The sequence below is a fragment of the Cajanus cajan genome, chromosome 5 (assembly GCF_000230855.2).
Source record: "Cajanus cajan strain Asha chromosome 5, NIPB_CcT2T_4, whole genome shotgun sequence".
In the NCBI taxonomy this organism is placed as follows: Eukaryota; Viridiplantae; Streptophyta; class Magnoliopsida; order Fabales; family Fabaceae; genus Cajanus; species Cajanus cajan.
Window position 1 is genome coordinate 65,985,181 of NC_138521.1, and position 22,144 is coordinate 66,007,324.

The window sequence follows — 22,144 nt, forward strand, 5'->3', positions numbered from 1 at the left end:
ACCCCCCCCCCAACAACACCCAACTTTTGGTTACTAAAGTGAAAGTCCCTATTTTGACAAATTATCTCACAACATAAACCAGAATCTTTTCTATATATTGCCTGCATCTGTGCACCAAAAAGGGCAGTGACAGGAATCTTGCAGGATAATGTCAGCTTATCATTTCAATTTTTTTGCCATGTGTCAGGTATGGTTACCTACAAATTTTGGTTTCAACAAGTGCAAAATTCTGAGTTTACAGTTTATGTCAATCTTTGTTGCTTAGGCATTAAATAAAATTCTCCAACCTTGGCCTAATTGAATTTTGTCCCCATCTTCATATTTTAGCTTGAGACATATTAACTACATTGCTTAGCCTAAAAAAGAGAAAGGAGCAACACATGTTTTATTCATTAGTTCTCTCAGTTGGATTTGTTCAATAAAAAGAAATGTTCTAATTGTTGACTTGAAGCATTACCCTGCACCAACAAGGTGTGTTAGCGAGAAAAAAAATGAAAAAAATTAACGTTTTTCTTTTTTCTTGTTGTAGGCATGGGAACCAAAATTGAATATTCCATAAATCCTTTAGCAACCTTAGTAGACAGCAACAACTTAGCTGTGGGTGGCGTGGATGTCTGGGAGCATTGTCAGAACAAGCATCAAAGGACTGGAATCAATAAATTGCAAGGTCCCATGGATAGGATGCTTGACAGAAACAATATAGAATCCATCAAAAACACAATGCAGATGCATGAGGACATCTTCAAACATCAGGTATCCTGAAGATGTGGTATGATTTAACTTTTCATCTCAACAAATACAAAATTCATGTTGCCATAAAATTTGTGCCACAAATGTTACATTACTTGAAACCATAGTCATTGTCATAGAGTTAGTCAAGTGTATTAGGCTTTTTGGGCTGTGAATTTATGAGCATTCCAGATTGAAGGAGAGGCTATCCATTTCTGCGGCCTTCTCTTTATCTTTGGAGGCCACTGCACTGCATGGCCAAATTGCAATGCAAATGCAATCGTAATACTTTGAAACTAAACATACTGATGTCTAAATCAGTGTATGATGAAGTCCTTCTTATGACATCTTATCCATGGCCAAATTTTCATATCACTCTATGAACTTCATTAATTATTTATTATCAATTCGAAGCAGCTATGATACGTGAAATATTAGTGCCATCCCTTTTGAAGGGACATGAGGATCAGAAACAATTTCAATCTTTTACAAGTTAGCAATTATGAGAACTTGGAATTTGCAGGTAAGAGAGCTACACCGGATATATAGTGTGCAAAAGAGGCTGATGGAGGAGCTCAAAAATGAAATTAGACAACAGAAATTTTGGAACCACGTGAATGACATAGATGTAAACCACCCACATTCTATTAAACAACATCATCAAACCACACAGATTTCACACAAGCCTGATTTCAGCGTTCAAAATTTGAGAGAGGACCTAAATACAAGAGAAAAGAGTGTATGCTGCTCTGGAAACACCATCCAGAGGCAAAGAGGTTTTGATCTTGAAAGGCCAGCTGAGGAAGACGTTTTTACTCAAGCACGTGGCTTTGATGAAGGTGAGGCAGGGCCTAGCTCCAACACTGCACTTCAGAGTTGTAAAATAAGTACTACTGGTGGCTATGATGAAGAAGTGGAAGTGGATTTGACACTAAGTATAGGAGGTAGTAAAGTTAAGAACTCTCGTTTACCTCAATTAGCATGCTCAAACTCAACCAAAGGGAAAACTAGGAACCTCAATTCTTCCGGCTCCTTCCAATCAGATAGAGATAGAACAGGAGAATGCAGTGACCCCACCACCCCAATGAGCAGCTCCACTGTGAAATTTACTCAGCAAGGAAAGGGGCCACATTGGCTTTCTCAAAGTCTAAAGCTTAAATAGCACCATAACTTGTTTGTATCCTTTCAACTCTACATGGACCACTGAAAACATATGGTTCAAGCATTCAGATTCCTAGATTACTTTCTACTTTATTCCAATAATAATAAACGTATAGCTTATACACCCACTTCTGAGTGCCCTTTCTGTATATAGATAGTAGTGAATTTGCATTTTGCAGTGCTTCTAAAACTATATTCATTTTCCAACATGTTTTTTTATCTAACGTAATAATGCTATTGTAAATGTTGAACTTTATACTACTGGATGCCTCGAGTATTCAAGTGCAAAAGAAAGTTCATTCTCAAGAGACTAATTAATAAACTAAAAAAGGATACAATTCTTATTTTGTAAATGACACGCATAGTCACCAAAAAGGCTAAGAGCATCACATGGCAAAGTCTCATAATAAATGGCTATGATTCTGTCTCTTGCAAACAGAACAGTCACAATATGTAGGTGGATTCATGATTTTGTCTGCACAGAAGTTGTATCACATGAAAGATAATGTGATTCTTATTGTCCGTGTCAATTCCAAACTCTCCTAGTAGTGTTTTGAGCTCAGTATTGAAGTCCTTTATAACTGTATATGGAGTTACGAAAACTCTATTTTAAACATACAACCTTTATTTTACAACTGTAAATGGATAAGTAGCGTGACACTGAACAAAAATAGAATTTATTGTCAACAACTAGGTGGTGAAACTTTTTCTTACGAATTCAAGAGTAAGTTTGGCATGGTGATATAAGTTTCACATTCAAAGAGAATAGACAAAGTGAGGAATATATAAGGTTTTCAGTTGGACATGAGGTCAAGTCCAATTTTCATACGATTGATTCAGTCCTTGAACTCACCCATGAAAGAGAAATAATTGAAAATTCAAAATTAAGTTCTAAATAAATTAGTATGGGAATTATCAAGGTTGGGAATTTTATAAGTGTGAATTATAAAAAAGAATTCAAGCGTGAATTCCAATTAACTGTGTGAGCAAACAAGTTTACTTTATTTGAGGCATGGTGTAAGATCCAATGTTATGATTTCTCCTTAATTCCATTATAATTAAATTTTGGGTTTCACAATCCTAACACTTCTTACCGCTCTTATTTAAGACACCTTTTCTACATATTTTGGTAAATGCACAAGACTTTTTTTTAATTCAGAAATACACAGGATTTAATGATATTTTTTATATTCCAATTTATCCATCAAAATGATATAGTTATTTATTTGTAGTTTAATTAGAATAACGACCTCTAATTATTATTTTTAAGAGCAAACAATAACTGACTTTCATTCTATGCTTTTATGCGCAAAACTTTATAAGTACACCTCCTTTTAAAAAAAATTAATTTTTTAAAATATTTCTAATTTTTTTAAAATTTTTTAATTTTACATTCACAACATTTAATTTTAGTACTTTTTTTCACATATCATTCATCTATTTTTCAATTTTTATATGCACCTCCTTTACCTTTTTTTCACCCTACCTATTTTGATAACATATGAAAACTAAAAGAGAAAAAAAAAGTGTGTGAAATAAAAGAAGAAAGTAAAAAATTAAAAGTTGGAGGTGTAAAATTTAAAAACTAAAAAAAAAATTATAATATTTTATAATTTTAAAAAAAAAAAATAAAGGAGGTGTACTTATAAAAAAAAAAAAAAAAAAAAAGGAGATGTATATATCATGAGAAAAAAAACATGTATGGGCCCCTCATGTCACACGGTCCACGCAATTAATACGAAAAACTGTTTTCCTGATCCATACGAGCTCAGGCTGCGGTATCGCAGTTTCAACATGATTTATTTATTTTTCCTACATATTTTTAGTGTACTTAAGTACTATTTTTTAGTAAATTATATATTTTTATCTTTTCTAATTCATAAATAATAATATTATTTTTTATTTATTTTGTTCGTGAAAAAGGTGTTGATCAAATTCAAGATGGAAACATGATTTTGGTTGGTTTTGATGATTACAAACAAATCTATTGAAAGATAAGAGTGTAACTTGTATTTTATTTTGTGTTTTCAGTCTCTTGAAAGAAAAGAGGGGAAGTTCTATCTTATTTGTATGTTTAAAGTTTTGTTGTTTGAATTGAATTGTAAAGAGAAATGATATGAAAAATTAAGATATTAAGTTTTTACTTAAAATAATCAATTATTTTAAATAATAATCGATTATTTGTTCTATTTTATCGTAATCTAAAAAGCAGTTGCAGTAATAATTGATTATTTACTAAAATAATCGATTATTTCAAAAGATGATTTTTAGAATAATCAATTATTGCTCAAAATAATAGATTAAACTGTTTTTTGTTGATTATTGATCTGTTAAGAATAAAATAATCAATTATTCATATAAATAATTAATTATTTTAATTAAAAAAAACATATCATTTTTTCATATTCAGAATAAAGAGATTTAAATATTTGTGATATCTTTCTTAAAAACACTTTTTGAAAAATGTTTTTCTTTGCAAGAAGAGGTTCTTTAACTTATGTAGTAACCTCAAGAAAGTTTTAAAGAATTAATTTGATCATCATATACATGGAGTGAAAGGATAAACTACTTTGGTTAATTTACCTACTCTTATATATTCTATACATCAGGTGAATTCATTCCTTAACTTCTGTATTTTTATTTTTCTTAGAGTAGATTTCTTAAAAAAGGAAAATCTTTTAATAAGGTGCTACAAGTAAATTCTTTTTAGGGTGCAAAAAGTGGTTTCTTTAATAGTGTAGAAGTGTATTGTATGTGATATTTTGATTGTAAGACTTCTGATATTAAAAATTAGTAGATGTAAGTCATAAGTGAATGTGGTTAAATCAGTATAAATTGATTGTGTATTTTTCTCTCTACCTATACTTAACTTTACATTCTTTCAATTCTATTTCTATACTTGTTATTATGTGTTATGAAGTATAAGCATTGCATATAAAATTAAGTTAATTTAGGGTTGCATTGAATTTGAACATGATATCCTATAAACAACTATAGATTAATATATATACTTCTTTTGAAAAGATTTAGAAAAAATTTTCAAAATCAAGAAAGTTGTGCAAGAAATTTTTAAGCAATTAATTCACTCCCTTCCCTCTCGTTAAACAATCTTTTCTAATAAAAATAAATTTTCAACATTTATATGGAAATTAATTGGGATCATATAGAAGAAAATAGAAAGTCAAAAATCACACTTTCCTATATACACAACACTATTGGAGCACTAAGAAAATCTATTGAGATATTAAAGATTTAATTTTTACTCCCTCCAATTCACGATGATTGCTTTTTAAGATTTCTATATATAGAATGAATATATTATTTTGAGTTGCGGTGATTGAATAAATTATAAAAGGATAAATTAAAAAAATAATTAATATTATATTAAAAAGTGAGAACATGATTTATTTTAAAATATTCTTCAAATGATAAAATTGTTATAATTATGAAACGATAAAATATTATTTATATTGATATGGATTAGGCATCTTTTATGTCTTATTATATTTTGAGTCTTATTTGTTAAAGTAGTATAAATTAATTAGTACGAACTTATCCAAATTTTATATGGATCATATTTTTCTTTATTCAACCAATTTTGTAAATTTGTAAGGACAAGTCATATCAAATTACTTTATTTTTTTTAATCATTTTATATGTAAGTTTTTATTAAAAAAAATATATTAAACCTACTTTTTGTTAAATTGACTTGGCACATTGGATCAACTAAATCGGTCCAATTTTAATACCTCTATTCTTTAGAACTCTATTATTTTTATTATGTTTTAGACCGATTTTATATATCATACTTTTAAATAGTTTAGAAACTCTTAAAAGGGACTTTTGTCACTCTTATCTCTTCATGACTAGGCATCAAGTTTCTCCCCCTTTTTTTTTACTTTCTCTTCTTTACTTTTTTTATTTTCATGTCTCTCATGAGAAACTAAATATTTTTTATAGTTGAAGGTTAACAGAGACTTTATGTTTTCAAGGTTTGAAAAGTTTAGTAGTTGTTTATTTTCCTTTTATTTTAGAGCATTTAGGGTTCTACCGTGCTTATTATAAAATTGTTATTTTAGTTGTGGATAAGCTTATTTTGAGTAGAATATTAAAAGGTTCAATATGCACTTATGCATGCTTTTGTTTTATTGAAGAGAATAAAAATATTTTATTGTCTCTCTTTGCTTCTTTCTTTTTTTCAAAAACATTATGCATTAATTATACAATGATCTTGTAACTTGAAGCAATGAATGGAGCTCAAAGAACTCCACCAATTATTAATACAATAATGAATTATCACATATACATAACTCATACAAACTCAAAAAAGGAATGATGATACCACAATAGTAGTAGTACTGTTCTAGTTGGGCCTGGTGCAATCAAACCTAATTTCACCTTGATTTCCAGTTTTAACACCAACCCTTCCCAACTTAGTAATAGCATCAACAAAAGCTTTCTGAAAAGCTCCTTCATTTGATGCAAATAAGTTAACTGTGGCCTTTGACCTTGCATCTGTGAACAGCACCTGATCAGAAGTGAAGAGACCCTTTCCTTGCTGCAGATTCTTGTAGTATTGATTGTCAAATTTTTGAGGTGTAACAGGGTCCATGTTTATGGCAATTCTTGGATCAACCCTTAAGGGGCACATCTGTCTTAGCTGAAAAGCATATTGTAAATTAAATGTTGGGTCAATTCTGTTTCTGGGGCCGAAATTGTAGATTCGTTTTGAGAACCGGTTGCAGTGAGAGAATCCAATTGTATGAGCACCTAACACATTAAAACACATTACTTTTCAGGCTTTGTTAATTCTTATTATAAAATTAAACTAGATAAGATTCATTATCTCACTACTATAATGTAACATGTTATTCCATTGAAGCATTTTGTTTTAGCGGTGTTATTAGTGTAAATCACTAACTTTATCAATAACTTACTAATCATATTTAGTAAGATCTATTGTTTTAACCATTTTTTTTCTTTCATTTACAAGGTTTGAACTCGAAATTTTATTTAAGATAATTGATCAAGTTTAATTCCACTTAAACTAACAATTTATTGATGTTGTTATAAGTATGATTAAAAAAAATAATAAGAACCTTTATTTTCTGCCAGTGAATTTACCTGATAATGCAATCATATCTGTCTGAGATAGACCGTTAGAGTTAAACATGGAATTGAGCTGATCCAAATTGAACTCGGGGTGAGGAAGACGGCGTTGAACACTGGAAACAGTAGATATTCTCCCATCACGCCTTCCCAATTCAACACTATAAAATGGTCCTCCTGCCTATAACAATATACAGTTATTACCATTAGTAATGCAATGAAAAACAGTATAATCAAAGTATATTGAAAGATGATTAGCATGCATGTATAGCAATCAAGGATTGTGATTTTCAAACCATAAGAACTTGGTTGTTTATTGACAAGAGCATTTGAAGATTTTGTTCCTTTGAGAATAATAATTCTTAATTTGCATTGTTGGGATTGGGTCAAACAATTAGAACTATTGGTCAACAATTCCACTAAGCGAATAAATCAAAGCTACAAAGAAAATGAAATCATACCAAATTGACGACATCCCTAGTAGCCAGAGCGAGTATGTCAGCACAAGAGACTTTGTTTCGGCACTTAGGGTCTCTATCAACAGCTGCCTTGGCTTTAATCACTGTGTCAAAGCCATCCCCAGCTAGAGAAATGTCATCAGGGTGATCCTTCTCTGACTGGCTATTTGCAAGCATAATCGAAGCATCACAGCCCTGTGTGCACAAACAAATTTCTAATCATCTCACATACTAAATATAAATAATCAACAATTAAAAAAGTCAACAGTCTTCTCAAAAGCCTAGTATCAACACTCTAGTCTAAATGATAAACATACTCAAATTTAATTAGATTTCACTAGGAAAATGTTTTTCAAATGATAATATAGACTAATTGAATATGGTATGTTTGGTTTGTAGTTAACATGTCTCCAAAGGGACGTTACAAAAAAGTTACATATTCTTGCTTTCCAATTTTGTGTATTGAAAAGTGAGAATTTTCGATTGTAATGATGTAAACTGTTATCCAAATACATTCATAATGTTGGTCCCTAAATGCTTCGAGTGGAAACAGGCTTGTTTACCTGTAGTAGGTCTTATTTGAATACTTGACTTGACAGAAAATTTGTTTAAAAATCTATTTTATAATAAAGTTAATAAATAGGTTGATTTATTAGGCTTAATAAACATGTAAAAGTTTGTATCTATTACATAAATAAGTTTTTTTAAAAGGTTACACTTAACCTTTTTAATAAACAAGTCAAATTAGATTGAGTTTTATGTAGGTTTAACTAAAAATCCTTGCCAAACCGCGTAACCTATTTACACCCTTACTGAATAACCAAGCAAGCATGATTGTCTTTCTAAAATAATAATGATGAAGAATTAGAGCTATATATATGTTAACTCAAACAATGGTAATTAAGTTATGTATATAAGAAAAGCATGAAGTTGATGAAGAATGGCTACACACAGACCCTGACAAAGCAATCATGGAAGAAGAGTCGAAGAGTGGCAGGAGCAGTGACAAAGGTCTGTTGGAACTTCTGTGTAACGGCAGAGCGAACCAACTGCTCCACATTGGGACAAATGTTGTTGTAGAAGCCACGAGAGAGTTGAGCTGAGCTTATAGTAGCACTAGTCAGAAGAAGAAGCAAAGACAAGAAGACAAAGTTACGAGTTTCCATACTATAATATAACTCTTCTCTATGTTTTGCTACTTTGATTTGGTTCCAACATCTCTATCTATTATATATATACTTAACATAACCCCACCTTGAGCTTGAGCAACAAAAAAAAATTATATGTGGTTGACATAACTAATAATTGAAGAATGATTGATGAGAGTAGCAACAATGGTCTGTTACATGGACAGTCTGGCCATTGATATAAGTAAATGTCATACTGTTATTATTAGGTAGACATTGACTCTAAGAACCCTTTTAATATTCAAGATATGTTGCGTGAAGCATCTAAGCTATGTTTATCAATCTGTGGAGGGATGTTGCTGCCAGAGTTTGCTGTTATATATTACTTTGAATTTTATAATAAGAATAACGAATGGTAGGTGTGCACGACCACGGATAAGCATGTTACTCAGATGAAACAAATTTTGTTTATCAACTGACATGGAAAAGGGTTGCTTTTTATTTTATGACAAATAAAGCAATAATTAGACAGCTTTCAATGAGAATCTTTACCTTGTTATACGAATTATAATTACTAAAGTGAAATTCTAATAATAATGTTAAAGTACTTAAAGTAATGCAAAACTTTTTGTTTCGTCTTATCTCTTGTCTTTGAAATGTAAATGTTAAATGTTGATTTAGTTTAAGAGTGTCTAGCTTGGCAGTTTAATCATCATTACGAGATAGCCAACTCAATTGCATGTGATTGTCTGCGTACCGAATCATCTTTTCTAGCAACTCTTTTACGCTGTTATCCCTTTGTCAATCTCTTTTCCTTTGAAAAAAAAATTAAAATAAAAATCCTTCTTCTTTTTGAAGTTCAAACAAACTTCTTTTCATTTATTTTGTTTGTTTAAAACCAGCCAAATCTATTAATGTCCCCTACAAAAAAAAATCCATTCGCCAAAAGCTTAATAGTTACACTTATTCATGGTAATATCTAAAAAAAGTGAAATTGTTATATAGGAGTAATATAATTTCTTGATTATAGTTTTGTTGTTTTATATGTACAAAATACATTTTTATAATATTTATTCTGCCAAAACCAAAATATAGTGTCACCATTCACTCCCCCTGTCCCTGAAACTGAAAGAGACAGTGACACTAATTATAGTTTTATTTTTTCCTTCCATTCCTTATATGTATACGAAATAAAATGATATGTAACATGCTTCCCATGTCTGATTACAAGATTCAAATATTTAGTTTCAATTTGCTCTATTATTGTCTAGTACAGAGGCTATTACTTTTCATTTTTCAACATTATGGGGCTTATTCTCTATAGTTTTCTTCCTCTTTCTTTCTTCCACGCTAGTATCATACTACTGTATATACATGTTTTGTGAGAAAAACAATTATATTTGAATTGATCGATTTCCTAGATCAACGCCTGAATCTCTCTTTTAAAAAAACACCGAAGGTAAAGGAGTAGCAAATAAGACCATTTCTTGTTGTGTATGCAGTTTGCCAAGGCCCAAAGACGCACCTCGATTTTGACCAATTTGGGGACGACTTTAAGTTTTGATTTATTTTCTCAAGTGGGAGTTTCATTTATCGTTTCTATAATGTGACATCTTAATTTTGACCATTCATTCATTTAGTACTTAATACTTAATATTATTATATTTATACTTGAGAATTTGACTAATGACTACGATGAGAGTAGCAAGAAAAAATATTTTTGGGAAACATTTAGGTCTAAAAACTAAATTAATAAATATAACTTCAATTTTTATTTTACTTTTCTAGTATTTTTAAGTAGAGTTATTGTTTAAAAAAGTTTTAAATTTTTTACATGCCAATGAGGAAAAAAAAACATAAGAAATACATGAGATAGTTAGAATATTAGATAGTTAAGTGTGTTTAGTTTAGCTTATTGAAGAAGTAATTATCATTTCTTCTTAAGAGAATTTTTAAAAGAAACGGTTATTTTGCAACAAAAAAAAATAAGTTGAATCAAATATAAACTAAAAACATTTTGTGGTAAATAGTTAGAAGAATAAAAAATTGACTAAAATCATAGCAATTAGATAATAATTCAAATATAAAATAAAAAATTTGATAGTCATTATTATGTTAATATTAAATTTATTTCAACTTGACATAAAGATGCAATAAAAGGCTCAACAAAAGAATATATATATATATATATATATATATATATATATATATATATATATATCACCGAAAAATGTAAATTAAAAATAATTACTAAGTCTATAAAAACTTCCTTACAAACCCTTTAGCTTACTAGGGACATGTCTCATTCTTAGTCATTATTTCCAAGAATGATAATGAGCCATAACCTAGCATTTTCTCTCCAATCCAGGAACATGACAGCGCAAGGCAACAGTACAGGCTAGACCAGCTACTGGAAATTGTAATTATTCAAATATAAACGATCAACAAATTAATATGTCAAAGATATTATTAGCTTAAAGAAGCAATTTGCTAACGTATATATAACTATGTTACCGCATCGGAGTTGGATAGACTTGCGACCAAGAGATATCAATATCATTATCAACCTGCGTCGTACTATCATGTATCACCTTCATTTTGATCCTTGATACTTGTTTGGAAACTAAAGTTGATGTCCAGAAATATTAAAGTAATTGGCGAAATTTATGTTTCAAATTTAATTTAAAATTATTTGTTAATTTTCTTTTTTTATAATGGGTCAAAATACAGTTAGCTTCAAAGTTGTTTGTATTACAAACATCATTACAGACTTACAGTAGATTTTATTGTTGTTAATTTACAGGTAACTTTTTATTATTAGTTTTTGATTAATAATTATAATTATATTTTACTTTTTAAAATACTTACAAAAATAGATTGGTAAGGCTATATGTAACATTCAACTTTATCTGATGATTATAAAATAAACTTATTTCTTCTATCCATACAACGTAAGCTTTATTAAGCCTCAAATGACATAATAAGACTTGGTAAGAACATTTTTTAACATAATAAAAATACAGTCCTCCAAATTCAGTTGCTAGTAAAATGAGGCAAGTATAAACAATCTTATTCATACACAAGGATTATAAAGAGATTAATGATTCGTTTGATTTATTAAAATGAGAGACAACATAGCACCCAAAAAAAAACATACTTCGTTTAATTTTTAAAAAACCAAATTAAATAGTTATCAAGAGTTCAGGAGACAACTCAAAATTCCAAATTTATATTACATGGTAAATTAAGTAAGAAAATTTTGCCGATAGCATGAATAGAAAAGGATTAATAACCCATTTTCTTTCATTAATTTTTAGCTTTATTACATGTGAAACAAAATGCTAACTAGGGTAAGAAAGCACATATCTCTTACCGTGGGAAACTATTTTTTCACTTTTAGATATATTAAATTTTAAATGGACGCCTAGGATTTTCCCCCCCTTTATTTTCTCGATTTGACCTTGATTGCCCCTTCTCCCTCACCACGATGGCGACAACTCTTTGCAACCACCCTCCATTCCAAGCCAGGCCGAAGGAGTCCCATGATCCTAAAAAATGGCAGTAAAAGATAATCATATAACAGTGGCCTATATATATTTCACATAACTGAGCAGTCCCGCTGTTGTCAAATCCTTTACAATGCTACAAGTTGCATACTCATGACAATTTGTTATGATATACTACTAGAGTGTAGATTGCGGCAACGACTTAAGACATACTGGCCAACTTGTGGCGTTGTAAAATGATCCTATGATTCAAATACTGAAGGATGCATTCATTGTCTACATGTAAAAACAAAGCTTTCAAAACAATGTAAAAGTAAACATTTTATAGGATCTGAGAACCCAAACAACTGGGGATTTAAAATTAATCCCCCTGGTCTGAGCCATTCAACCCATCATGAAAATCCGTTAATATTGGAGGTTGTGATTTCGATTTACCATATATAATTGGGCCATTCTACTTATACTTGTATTATGATCGAACTATTCATCTGTTACAGGAAAATATTATTTAACAAAACTCGGTACACGAGTTCATCGGTCCAACATGAAGGTGAAAAATTGCTTGGAGACACTTTCCTTCTATATTTCATTGCTGTGGGCCACAAAGCTACCTGCGGATATATATTTCCTAAATGATTAGTGAAACATCGAACTGTATCAACATGTGATGTGTATGTGGATGACAGAATACTCAAAGGACAACTAAGCAATCTAAGACAAGAACTAACGGTAGACCAATCTAAAGCTAATCAGGTCTCAAGTATCAAGAACAGGAATCAAACTTGGTCTAATATGAAAGCCAAATTTTGATAAACCAGAGTTTAGAGTTATAACATCATCCGGTATGAATAACTAATCGAATACCAAACTTCAATGCGAATACACGACATACAGAGTTCTATTTCTTAAACCTTCTTTGTAGATTCATGGTACCAAAAAAATCATTTCGCATGACAAAAAACGGAGAATGATTTCTCCTCAAACCTGGTTGAAGCCATATACATAGTGACAGCACAGTTCCCTTTCTATTTTCTAATACATTCTGAATTTCAAGGTAGAAGTAGAATAAACGATGCAACTCACTGTCACTTGATGTTGGGATACAAACAAGTCTCACATCGATAAAATAAGACAAGAAATAACAATTTATATAATACAAACATATTTCAATGATTGAGAGGCCTTTTGGATAATGATCAAAAGCAAAAACCGTGAGGACTAAGGCCCAAAGCGGACAATATCTCATCATTGTAGAGTATGCAAGTACCATATAATAACCCCAATACTTGATTCATTTATTTTGCAAGATAGTGCTAAAATACAATTGAAATAAATATATTATTATGCAATTATTACCTGTACAGGACACAGAACACAGACGAAGTTCTTTCAGCTTCCTTGAAGAACTCTTCGGGGATCAAGCTGCCCACTACAATAACTAGAAGGAACTGTTGAAAGTTCCAGTCTTCCCTTCCATTCCTCGCCAGGTTTCAAAGTGATAGGCTTTTCAATAGCAGCAGCCTCTACACAAAGCATATGCTTATACTCATCATCACCGAAATCAGACATAGCCTTTGCTTTTTTATCCCAAGGATTCCACACCACTGCATAGATAAATAACAAATGAGAAAGAAAAAAAAAAGTTTCGGCAGTGAAAATGATTCCCGATGTCCAATCCAAAAGCAACACCCGTTAGGTATACCAACTATTGGAGAAGGTTTCTTAAATGTGGGATGGGAAGTTACTTATTTCTAAGGAAAAAAAGTTTAATAACCCCTTGAGTTTAACAGGAAAAATTCAGACAAGATGAAAACAGATAAGTACCTTAAGCTATGTTCTTCCATTCGTTATTTACACATTCACAAAGAACATTTTTTTTATATTCTTAAATTATATAGCTTCGAACTATAGAGTCCCACATAACAAACTAAGTACACAAGATGAATCTGATAGTAATCACCAGCATCAGGAAGACCATCTTTACGTAATACAAATGTTCTCTTTTTCTCATGATCAAGAATCGCAATCTTTGTAGGGGTGCTGAGATATACCTTATCAACCTATCATCCAAAGAAAGTGAAGTGTCAGTTTCAACTCATCAAAGCATATGAAATGACAATACATCAGGACAGGTTACACAAATGTGCCTAGGTGTGTCTCATATTACTACAGATTGGGCACAACAATACAAGTAGATGTCCTTCTTTCTTTTTTATTATATTTTGGTGCAAAAATGTTTCAGATATGGGTCAAGTAAAGTAGTCAAAACCCAGACCAATATATGGATGGTTAACCAACACATGCTGGCAGTTGCCATCCGTGTTACAGGAAAAGTAAAAAAGGAAAAAAGTGAGACTTTTGGTGGTGCAGGAAGCAACTGTCCATTAGTTTGTATGAATAAAGAATAGAAAATAGCTTGCTAGACAGACACTGCCTTTCTTCATCCATACATGATTAAAAAAGCAGCAGCCAAATGGAAAATATTCTTTTGGCAAGGGTGCTAATGGCCCACTTTTCGCCTGAATTAAAATGAGCAACAAAAGAAAAAAAAAATATACTAAAGATCTATAAATTGGCCTGTACTCTATTTAACCAAGCCAGTCATTTCCTTCCTTTAATTAAAAAAGTTCCTTTTTTTATCTTGGTTCAAAAATTAATAGTATTTAAATATACAACCCTTAAAACTAAAAAATATACAAGCCCGTATTTTATTCAAAACAATTAATTCAATTTATCATAAAAATCCTGGAAGCTTCATTTCACAGAAATCGACATATTTCATTACTTACGGCATATTTATTGTAATACCCACATCTGTATTTATTAAAGCAAAGTAGAATAGGGTATATGAATTACTTCTGATTCAAATGTTAAAGCATCTCCCTGTTCAGTAAAGCGTTCCTTTTTCTGCAAGTTGTCAAGATAATCCATTGTCTCTAATCCCTCTACCCGCACTTCACTGAATACAAGCAAACAAACTAGTTAAATGCAATTCAAAATTGCAGCCTAAAAGTATGCCCCCCAAGTCCCAACAAAAAAAAAATCACAACTGACCATAAGCCAAAATAAAGGCCCATTAAAAGAGTTAAATATGTAGATAAAATGAAGAAAACAAAAGATATTGGTATACAATCAACAAAAAAAAAGGTTTTGATTTGACCAAAAAATTTAGCTAAACCTGAATATTTCACAAGGAATAGATTTCACATATTAAGTCAGGAAAACAAACTTATACCTACATGATAAGATTGCACAAATCTATTCATTTGTTCTATGAGTTGACCTTGAACAGGTTCTCAACCAAATCCGAAATACAAAATTTAGTAATACATTATACATGCACAATAATACAAAACCTCATCTTGAAGTGTGAGATTAAACATATTTCAACTTTCACGCACTTGCCTTATATCAGACACAGAGAAATATGTATGATAAGCAAATGTGAATGAAAATGGCTTCCCATCAATGTTAGTGTTCCTGATCCGAGATGTCAACATCAGATCTCCTCCAGGTCCAAGAGCCACTCTGAGTCGAAATTCAAAACTAATGCAAAAACAAATGGCATATGATGTCAGAAAGAAATATAATGCAAACAGTTCAAACTATGAAATAAAAGTAGTAAATAGAAACACAGTAAAAAAATACTAGTTAAGAGAATGTTCCATAAGTATAGGCTAAAAATGTTGAATGTTGCTATATATACCTGTGAGGCCAAATCTTGATGTCATCTTCAGTGGGTTTAAGAATCAAATCAACAAAGGCTTTATTCAGAGTATTTGTTGGAAAAGGAGGAGGGCAATCATCAATGGTCCAGAACCGGTTTCTAGCAAATCCATGCTGGTCGAGAGTACCGAGGCTTCCAAACTACAAAGAGAGAATCTGGGATCTGATTAGAATAGCAGTGCAAATTGGAGTTGAGGGGATTTACAAATTGCAATGATATTCAAATCACCCAATGATTCTAATTGTTTTTTTATTAATATGAGGATCTCAGTGTGATTGCAGATTCTGTGTGATTGAGAGCGGTAAATCTATAAGATTCAAACATATAGAATCTCCTTGTTTTGGTGTCACTTCTAATTATAACACTGATTTCTACAGTTAAAACCACATCTGATTTTGCTGTTATATTTTGGGAGGGGGGATGTGGTTCTGCTAATCTATCTATCGGCTTTTCTTTAATCTTTTTCAGTTATTTGGACTGTTAATTGTTCTTATTAGAGACCAGTTATTTACCTTGAGCCTTAATTGCAGTCATCCTAGACTCCTAGTATCCAACTTTTGATAGTCTAAGTAATGTAATCAGATAAAAAAAAGAAACAGATTTTTATGAGTTATGGTTGCAAAATGCTCTCTTAGTAGTGCAATGCAATCAAATGTAGGCCTGATTTTCTTTCCTTTGCCATCTTAAATTTTTTTTTTTTTCCAGTTCCACATTGCCCTGCCCTATTATTAATCCTATCACCAACAAATTATTTGGAATACCTGCTTGAATTTGTTCTAAACCTCACCAAATCCAAAACCTATCATACATACAGCTGGGGCAAATTATCCTCACTAAAAATACCCCCTCCCCATGTTTTTCTATATTTGACATCCTAACCCCAATCTATGAAATTTTTGTAATACTTCCTGTGTCCTACATCACTGACTTTGGATTATAGCTAATATCAGAGTTTTTCAAAAACTAGAATAAGGTTTTGATGGGTCTTGCATCAGATTATTCTTCAATTAGAAATGAAATTTTTTGACAATTGAGATATGATATTAGGCTTTTATTGTTCTGGCAGAAATATAATAATGAGGTTTATCTTCACAAATCACAACATTATAATTTAATGAATGTAGAACACAAGTTTATCATTTCATGAGCTATCAAATATTTCCCTTCACATGATTCATTGCTTCCTCCTCCAATTTCTACCTATTTTCCTTCCAAAGCAAGTATTATCATGATGAAAGCAATTATGAAAAACAGAGATATTAATAATACAAGTACATACTTGGGGAAAACATATTGGGATCCCTCCACGAATTGCCTTTGGAGGTTTAAATATAGCCTGCACAAGTGCATAATATTAATAAAACAAGATGGATCAGAGTCTCACTGGTAGAGTTGAAAATTTTGAAAATTATAATCTCATTAGTAGAGCATATTAAAATAATTTTCACTAACTCCAGTTATCCCAGAGAAAAAAACCTTCCCTTTGAGTGGAAAAGATTTACTGCTATTGAGCAAATATTGATAAAAAGGGACTCAAACATTTAAATATTTTGAAATTCTAAGCAAAATATAAAGTGGAAACATATGGATTTCCAAGCCAACTTCGGGACACAAAGCGCATGTTTGGTTACGCGTTTAAAAAAACGTAACCATGATTTCCCACTTTCCAAAGCAAAATTTGAGAAGCAAGAAAGGTCTTGCCTTAAGTTGAACGGGCGTTTAAAGATTTTAAATGCCAAATCAAACACGCCGAAATACTTTGGGTAGTGAATCGTCTCCAATATATATAAACGAAAAATGATTAAGCATTAATTAACAAATACTTCAAATCTCAAAATACATCACTGTTCAAAAACCATTTCATAGACAGTTGAGATATTAAGATTAGAAAATAAACTACAGATAAACCATTTTTTTTTCAGAAGTCAGATCATTCAGTGCCACTAAGGCTTCGGTAGACAGAATCTACTCATTATAAATTAGAATATATAACTCTCACTCTCCCCCCTCTCAGTTAGACAATCTCAAGATTCTCTCCTCTTTTCTTTGGATGTATATTTCACACACTACTCTCGTAAATAGCAAAAAATGATTCCCTCTAACTATTCTCCTTATTTATGTACTTGATCCTCTTAACCAATAACCAGGTATTCTTTTCAATCTATCTTTTTTTTATCTTTATCTTTAAATTAAAATCCAATAGTTTTGTTTTTTAAGAAATTCTCCATAGTTAAAAGCATCCTTATATTACAATTTAAATTATTCATTGTAAATCCTAAATATAATTTATACATTCAAAGGTATTTATTTATAATAAATTTTAATTAGAATATAATATTTATATTAAAATTTATTTATTTATTATGAATTTAATTATATAAAAAAATATTTATCATGTGCAATGCAGTCTAAAATAGTAGTTATAATAACTGGATAAAGATGACTTTAATAGAGAACAGCCATACCACAATGGAAAAAGAGGAGTGGTTGCAAATTTTAATGTCCTTCTAGTAAACTTGGGTAGCAGTATGGCACCAACAGGTGCATTAGAATAAGCTGATGATTGTTTCAGAAAATAAAACAAAGGATGTCACTCAAGCTCAATAAGTTTAAGCTAACGATTATTGGTACAAATTACTTCCTGGATGATACAACAAGATTATTACATGCTAACAGTCCAAGTTCTATAAACAAGGCATGCTGTGCAGCCATGCAGAATTCTCTCTGTTAGTGAACAAGTTGATAACATTGATAAAATGATGAGTTCCAGAAGGTGGTGACAAATTGAATCATTCCTACCAGCAGTTATTTATCTATCTAGGATGCCGGTTAAAAAAATATTTATATGGAGTTTGGCACTCACTTCATAAGAACCTAATGGATCCATGTTCCACAATACAGGTCAATGTATTTGGCTTTGACAACAACCAGAATATTAAATTTCAAGTAAAACGCTGGTTCTTAATGACTAAGCAATGTTGCAGAGTAAGCAAGTACATTACAATCAAACTCCACAAATATTTGGAAACAGATGAGACAAAATGAGTTCACGAAGGCAAGAGAATGCCAAAATCTAAGCCAAAGGATAGCTTGAACAAATTGTTGTTAGAAAATTTGTTTAGCCATATTGATAAGCCTCTCATGTTACCACTTCTGTCATTTTCATTGAGCAGCTTATATCACAAGATGACCAGCAGTTGAGATCTTTGCAATCAAATTAGGAGCATCATATTTGCAATAAAAAAATAAAAGCATTTATTTAGTAATACTGTAGTCAGCAAATAATGCCGGGTGTTGGGCCATTAGGATTAATATTAAAAGCAAATTAGGATGCAGAACTTCAGAAAAATCTTACAGTTTTTCAGTAAAATCTTGCACTAAACCTATGCATGTTTTCAAACCAAAATGATTTTTTAATTTTACAACCTCATTGAGATCTGAAGTTTATCAGTCCCTCATCATGACATGCAGTGGAGGAAAATGAGCCAACTAAATTAACACACTGAGAAACTAATATCCAAATATGTTTCATACTGTACCTTGCTACTGAGAAAGAGCAATTCCTCGGCATGCTCATTCTTCCAAGAAGTCACGTGACCACCGTACAAGTACACCTGAAAATCACAAACAAAGAAACGAAACCTAATCGGAGCCAGAACCAGCACAAGTGATTTGCCACTTCAAAACCGAAGCAAAAGCAGTGAAATCAAACACGAAATGCACGCCGCTCATCTGGAAGAACTTATTCCACCGAAAATTAGCCTAAAAGATAAATCAAAATGCTGATAAACACTCCTTCCAGATCAAAATATCCTAGTCAATGACAAATCTCGATCGAAAGAAAGGTCGCGAGATCAGCACTCCCCAAGCGACAATGGCGACGAAACTATATAAAAATTAAAAAGTCGAGAATCTAAAGGCGAATATGTGGATCAAGCAGTATCCGGTGAGAATGAGAGAGAAAAGCAAACAGATAAAGAAATTGCAGAAGTAGGAGGAAAGTGACCTCAGCGGAGCTACCACGAGCGTCGCGGAGAAGAACCTTGTCGAGGCCATTGAAGCCCTTGCAGAAAACGTAGCTACTCGAAGAAGAAGCTGATGAAGGAGTCTTTTCGGTACTCATTGCAACGCAAAGCTACCTCTTCCCCTATTTCACCACGGCCACACTATGTATATCATCACTCGCAACCTTCCAACTGCGTCTCTGCAACTGCAACCTCTTTCTCTCTCTTCATTTTCCAATTCCAAAATCACTTTCTATTTACTTTTTTTAATTAATTTCCGGATTTTTTGATGCGACGTGGAACTGCAAACTGGTGTTTAGACTACGTGTTCACTGTTCAGTGATAGTGTAATTCTAATTCATTTATTTATTTATTTATATCTTTCTTTGCATTAATCTATAAGCATTTTTCCCTAATTTTCTGTAATCAATAATCATAGACGTAGGGAAATATAATTCAAAGATATCTCAGTGACGTGACGGGTGTTTTGTGAGGTGCGTGTGTATCAAAATATTTTTCATCAATGTATATTCTTATGGAATGTCTTATCCTGCCATGTGACACAATCATAAACATTTATGGTAACCCTAATGTTTCGTAAACGCAAGAGAGAAAAAAATCAATGGGACACTTTCAGGACTTTTCTTTACTTGAAAGAAGAAAGGAGTTTAAATAGAAATGTAAAAATGGATCGAATATACAGCTCAATCAATTTAACTTGCCAATTGGGTTGAATTATATGATTTAATCTTCAACTTGTGTTACTTAGGTTGTGTTTCAATAAACCAATAATGTAGTTTGAGATAACAATAGAGAAAGCAAATTTAATTCCTCAATTAGTAACAAAAATGAAATTGAAATTGAAGATGAAGATGAATTTATCATTTTCCAATACGTGTAGAAAGGAAATTCAATCTCGTAATTTTTATTGCATTTAAAGAAAATAAGGTCAATATAAACATACATTTAGTGGATTAGAGTTGAATGTGATTTCTTACAAATTCAAATAGATGGATAATTTGAAATCATAAAAATAGATTGAATTAAATTGAAATGTGAAAATGATTTTTTTAATATTGTAATAATTTGTTTAGATAAATATTAATTTATTCAATCTAATATTTTATAAACTTTATAGTCATTTGTGATGTTTAAAAAAAATGGTGACAAAATCAACTAAACTTATAATGATAATTTCTATAAAAAAATATTTGTGAGGAGACAAATATGAAAAGATTGTTATAATTATAATATTATGTTAATGTTTGAATTATAAAATATTTTGAATTGTAAAATCTTATCGTTTCCATTTATTTAACTTGGGATATTAATTGGGGCAAATCTTTATAGAACTTGGAACCGGATGGTGGAGAAGGTGGAAAAGAAGTTTGTTAGGTGGAAATATCAAAATTTATCAATAGGCGGTAGAGTTTGCTTGATTAACTTGGTCTTATCATCTATTCCTCTCTTCTTCATGTCTTTCTTCAAGATCCCAAAGAAAGTGATAGCAAATATCATAACAACTCAAAGAAGATTCTTGTGGGGAAATGTAGGAGAATCTAAGAAGATTACTTGGGCATGTTGGGAAAATGTCTATACAAACTGAAAGAACGAGGAGGTTTGGAAGTAAAGAACATTAAGATTTAATGAAGCTTTGTTGGCAAAATGGGGTTGGAACCTTTTACATAAAAAAGATATGCCTTGGATTTTATTATTGGAATCTAAATATGGTGGGTGGAGAAATCTTTTAGTGGAACAGAACAATAACTCTAATTTTATTTGATGGAGGGATCTAAAGAAATTTTGTGATTTGATTGATGATCAAGTTTAGTTCAAAAATTTGATACTTTGGAAAAAAGGAGTTGGGAAAAGGTTCAAAATGTGGGAAAATGCTCAGTGTAAAGGAAAGAGTCTTAGATTGAAATATTTAAGACTGTTTCTAAATTCGAAAAACAAAGACCTGACTATCTTAGAGTGTGGTTTTTGGAGGGACATGAGTTGGCACTGAAATCTTTTTTGGAGGAGAGAATGGTTCATGTGGGGAAATGGAGATGTTTGAAAAACTTCAAAAAAACCTAGAGGAAGTGGTTGTCAGTAGAACAATGAAAGATACTTGGTTTTGGCTTGGTGATGTGTCGAGCAATTTCTCAGTTAAGATGGATTACTCGGAGCTTCTTAGTTTGACCTTTGGGTCGCAACATCTAGATCTTTTTGTGGATGTGTGGAACACTAAAGTTCCTATGAAAGTAGCTATTTGCATATGGAGGGTTTTCTTAATCAGGATGCCATTTTGAAATAACCTTATCACGAGGAATATCCAACT

General features: G+C 31.3%; 3 protein-coding genes across 6 annotated transcripts in view; 1 reads left to right on the forward strand and 2 right to left on the reverse strand.

Annotated features, from left to right (window-relative positions):
• LOC109808651 (ras guanine nucleotide exchange factor Q-like protein) overlaps positions 1-2,018 on the forward strand; it is a 3,955-nt gene extending 1,937 nt beyond the window's left edge. Inside the window, exons 1-3 of one of the 3 annotated variants that reach the window (XM_020371726.3) lie at positions 26-187; positions 530-753; positions 1,253-2,018. In XM_020371726.3, the coding sequence (XP_020227315.1) occupies positions 532-753; positions 1,253-1,891 (861 nt within the window). In that variant the 5' untranslated portion in view covers positions 26-187; positions 530-531 and the 3' untranslated portion in view covers positions 1,892-2,018. Of the gene's footprint in view, positions 1-25; positions 188-529; positions 770-1,252 lie in introns of those variants that run through there. The other 2 variants (XM_020371725.3, XM_020371727.3) reach the window with 2 other exon arrangements.
• A 4,036-nt stretch (positions 2,019-6,054) lies between these two features.
• LOC109809748 (Peroxidase superfamily protein) lies at positions 6,055-8,794 on the reverse strand. Its single transcript, XM_020373138.3, has 4 exons — positions 8,414-8,794; positions 7,461-7,652; positions 7,015-7,180; positions 6,055-6,660 (listed from the first exon to the last, which is right to left on the reverse strand). The coding sequence occupies exons 1-4, from the start codon at positions 8,621-8,623 to the stop codon at positions 6,254-6,256; spliced, it is 975 nt and encodes a 324-aa protein (XP_020228727.1). The 5' UTR covers positions 8,624-8,794; the 3' UTR covers positions 6,055-6,253.
• Positions 8,795-11,791: 2,997 nt separating this feature from the next.
• LOC109807948 (Galactose mutarotase-like superfamily protein) lies at positions 11,792-20,138 on the reverse strand. 2 transcript variants are annotated; one of them, XM_020370703.3, is made up of 9 exons: positions 19,824-20,138; positions 19,357-19,431; positions 17,097-17,153; positions 15,797-15,957; positions 15,496-15,636; positions 14,947-15,049; positions 14,051-14,150; positions 13,447-13,694; positions 11,792-12,132 (listed from the first exon to the last, which is right to left on the reverse strand). In XM_020370703.3, the coding sequence occupies exons 1-8, from the start codon at positions 19,938-19,940 to the stop codon at positions 13,480-13,482; spliced, it is 969 nt and encodes a 322-aa protein (XP_020226292.1). In that variant the 5' UTR covers positions 19,941-20,138; the 3' UTR covers positions 11,792-12,132; positions 13,447-13,479. The 2 variants fall into 2 exon arrangements, with proteins under 2 accessions (XP_020226292.1, XP_020226294.1); XM_020370705.3 differs by lacking the exon at positions 11,792-12,132 and adding an exon at positions 12,293-12,701 and having other exon boundaries at positions 19,824-20,136.
• Between the last annotated feature and the right edge of the window lie 2,006 nt (positions 20,139-22,144).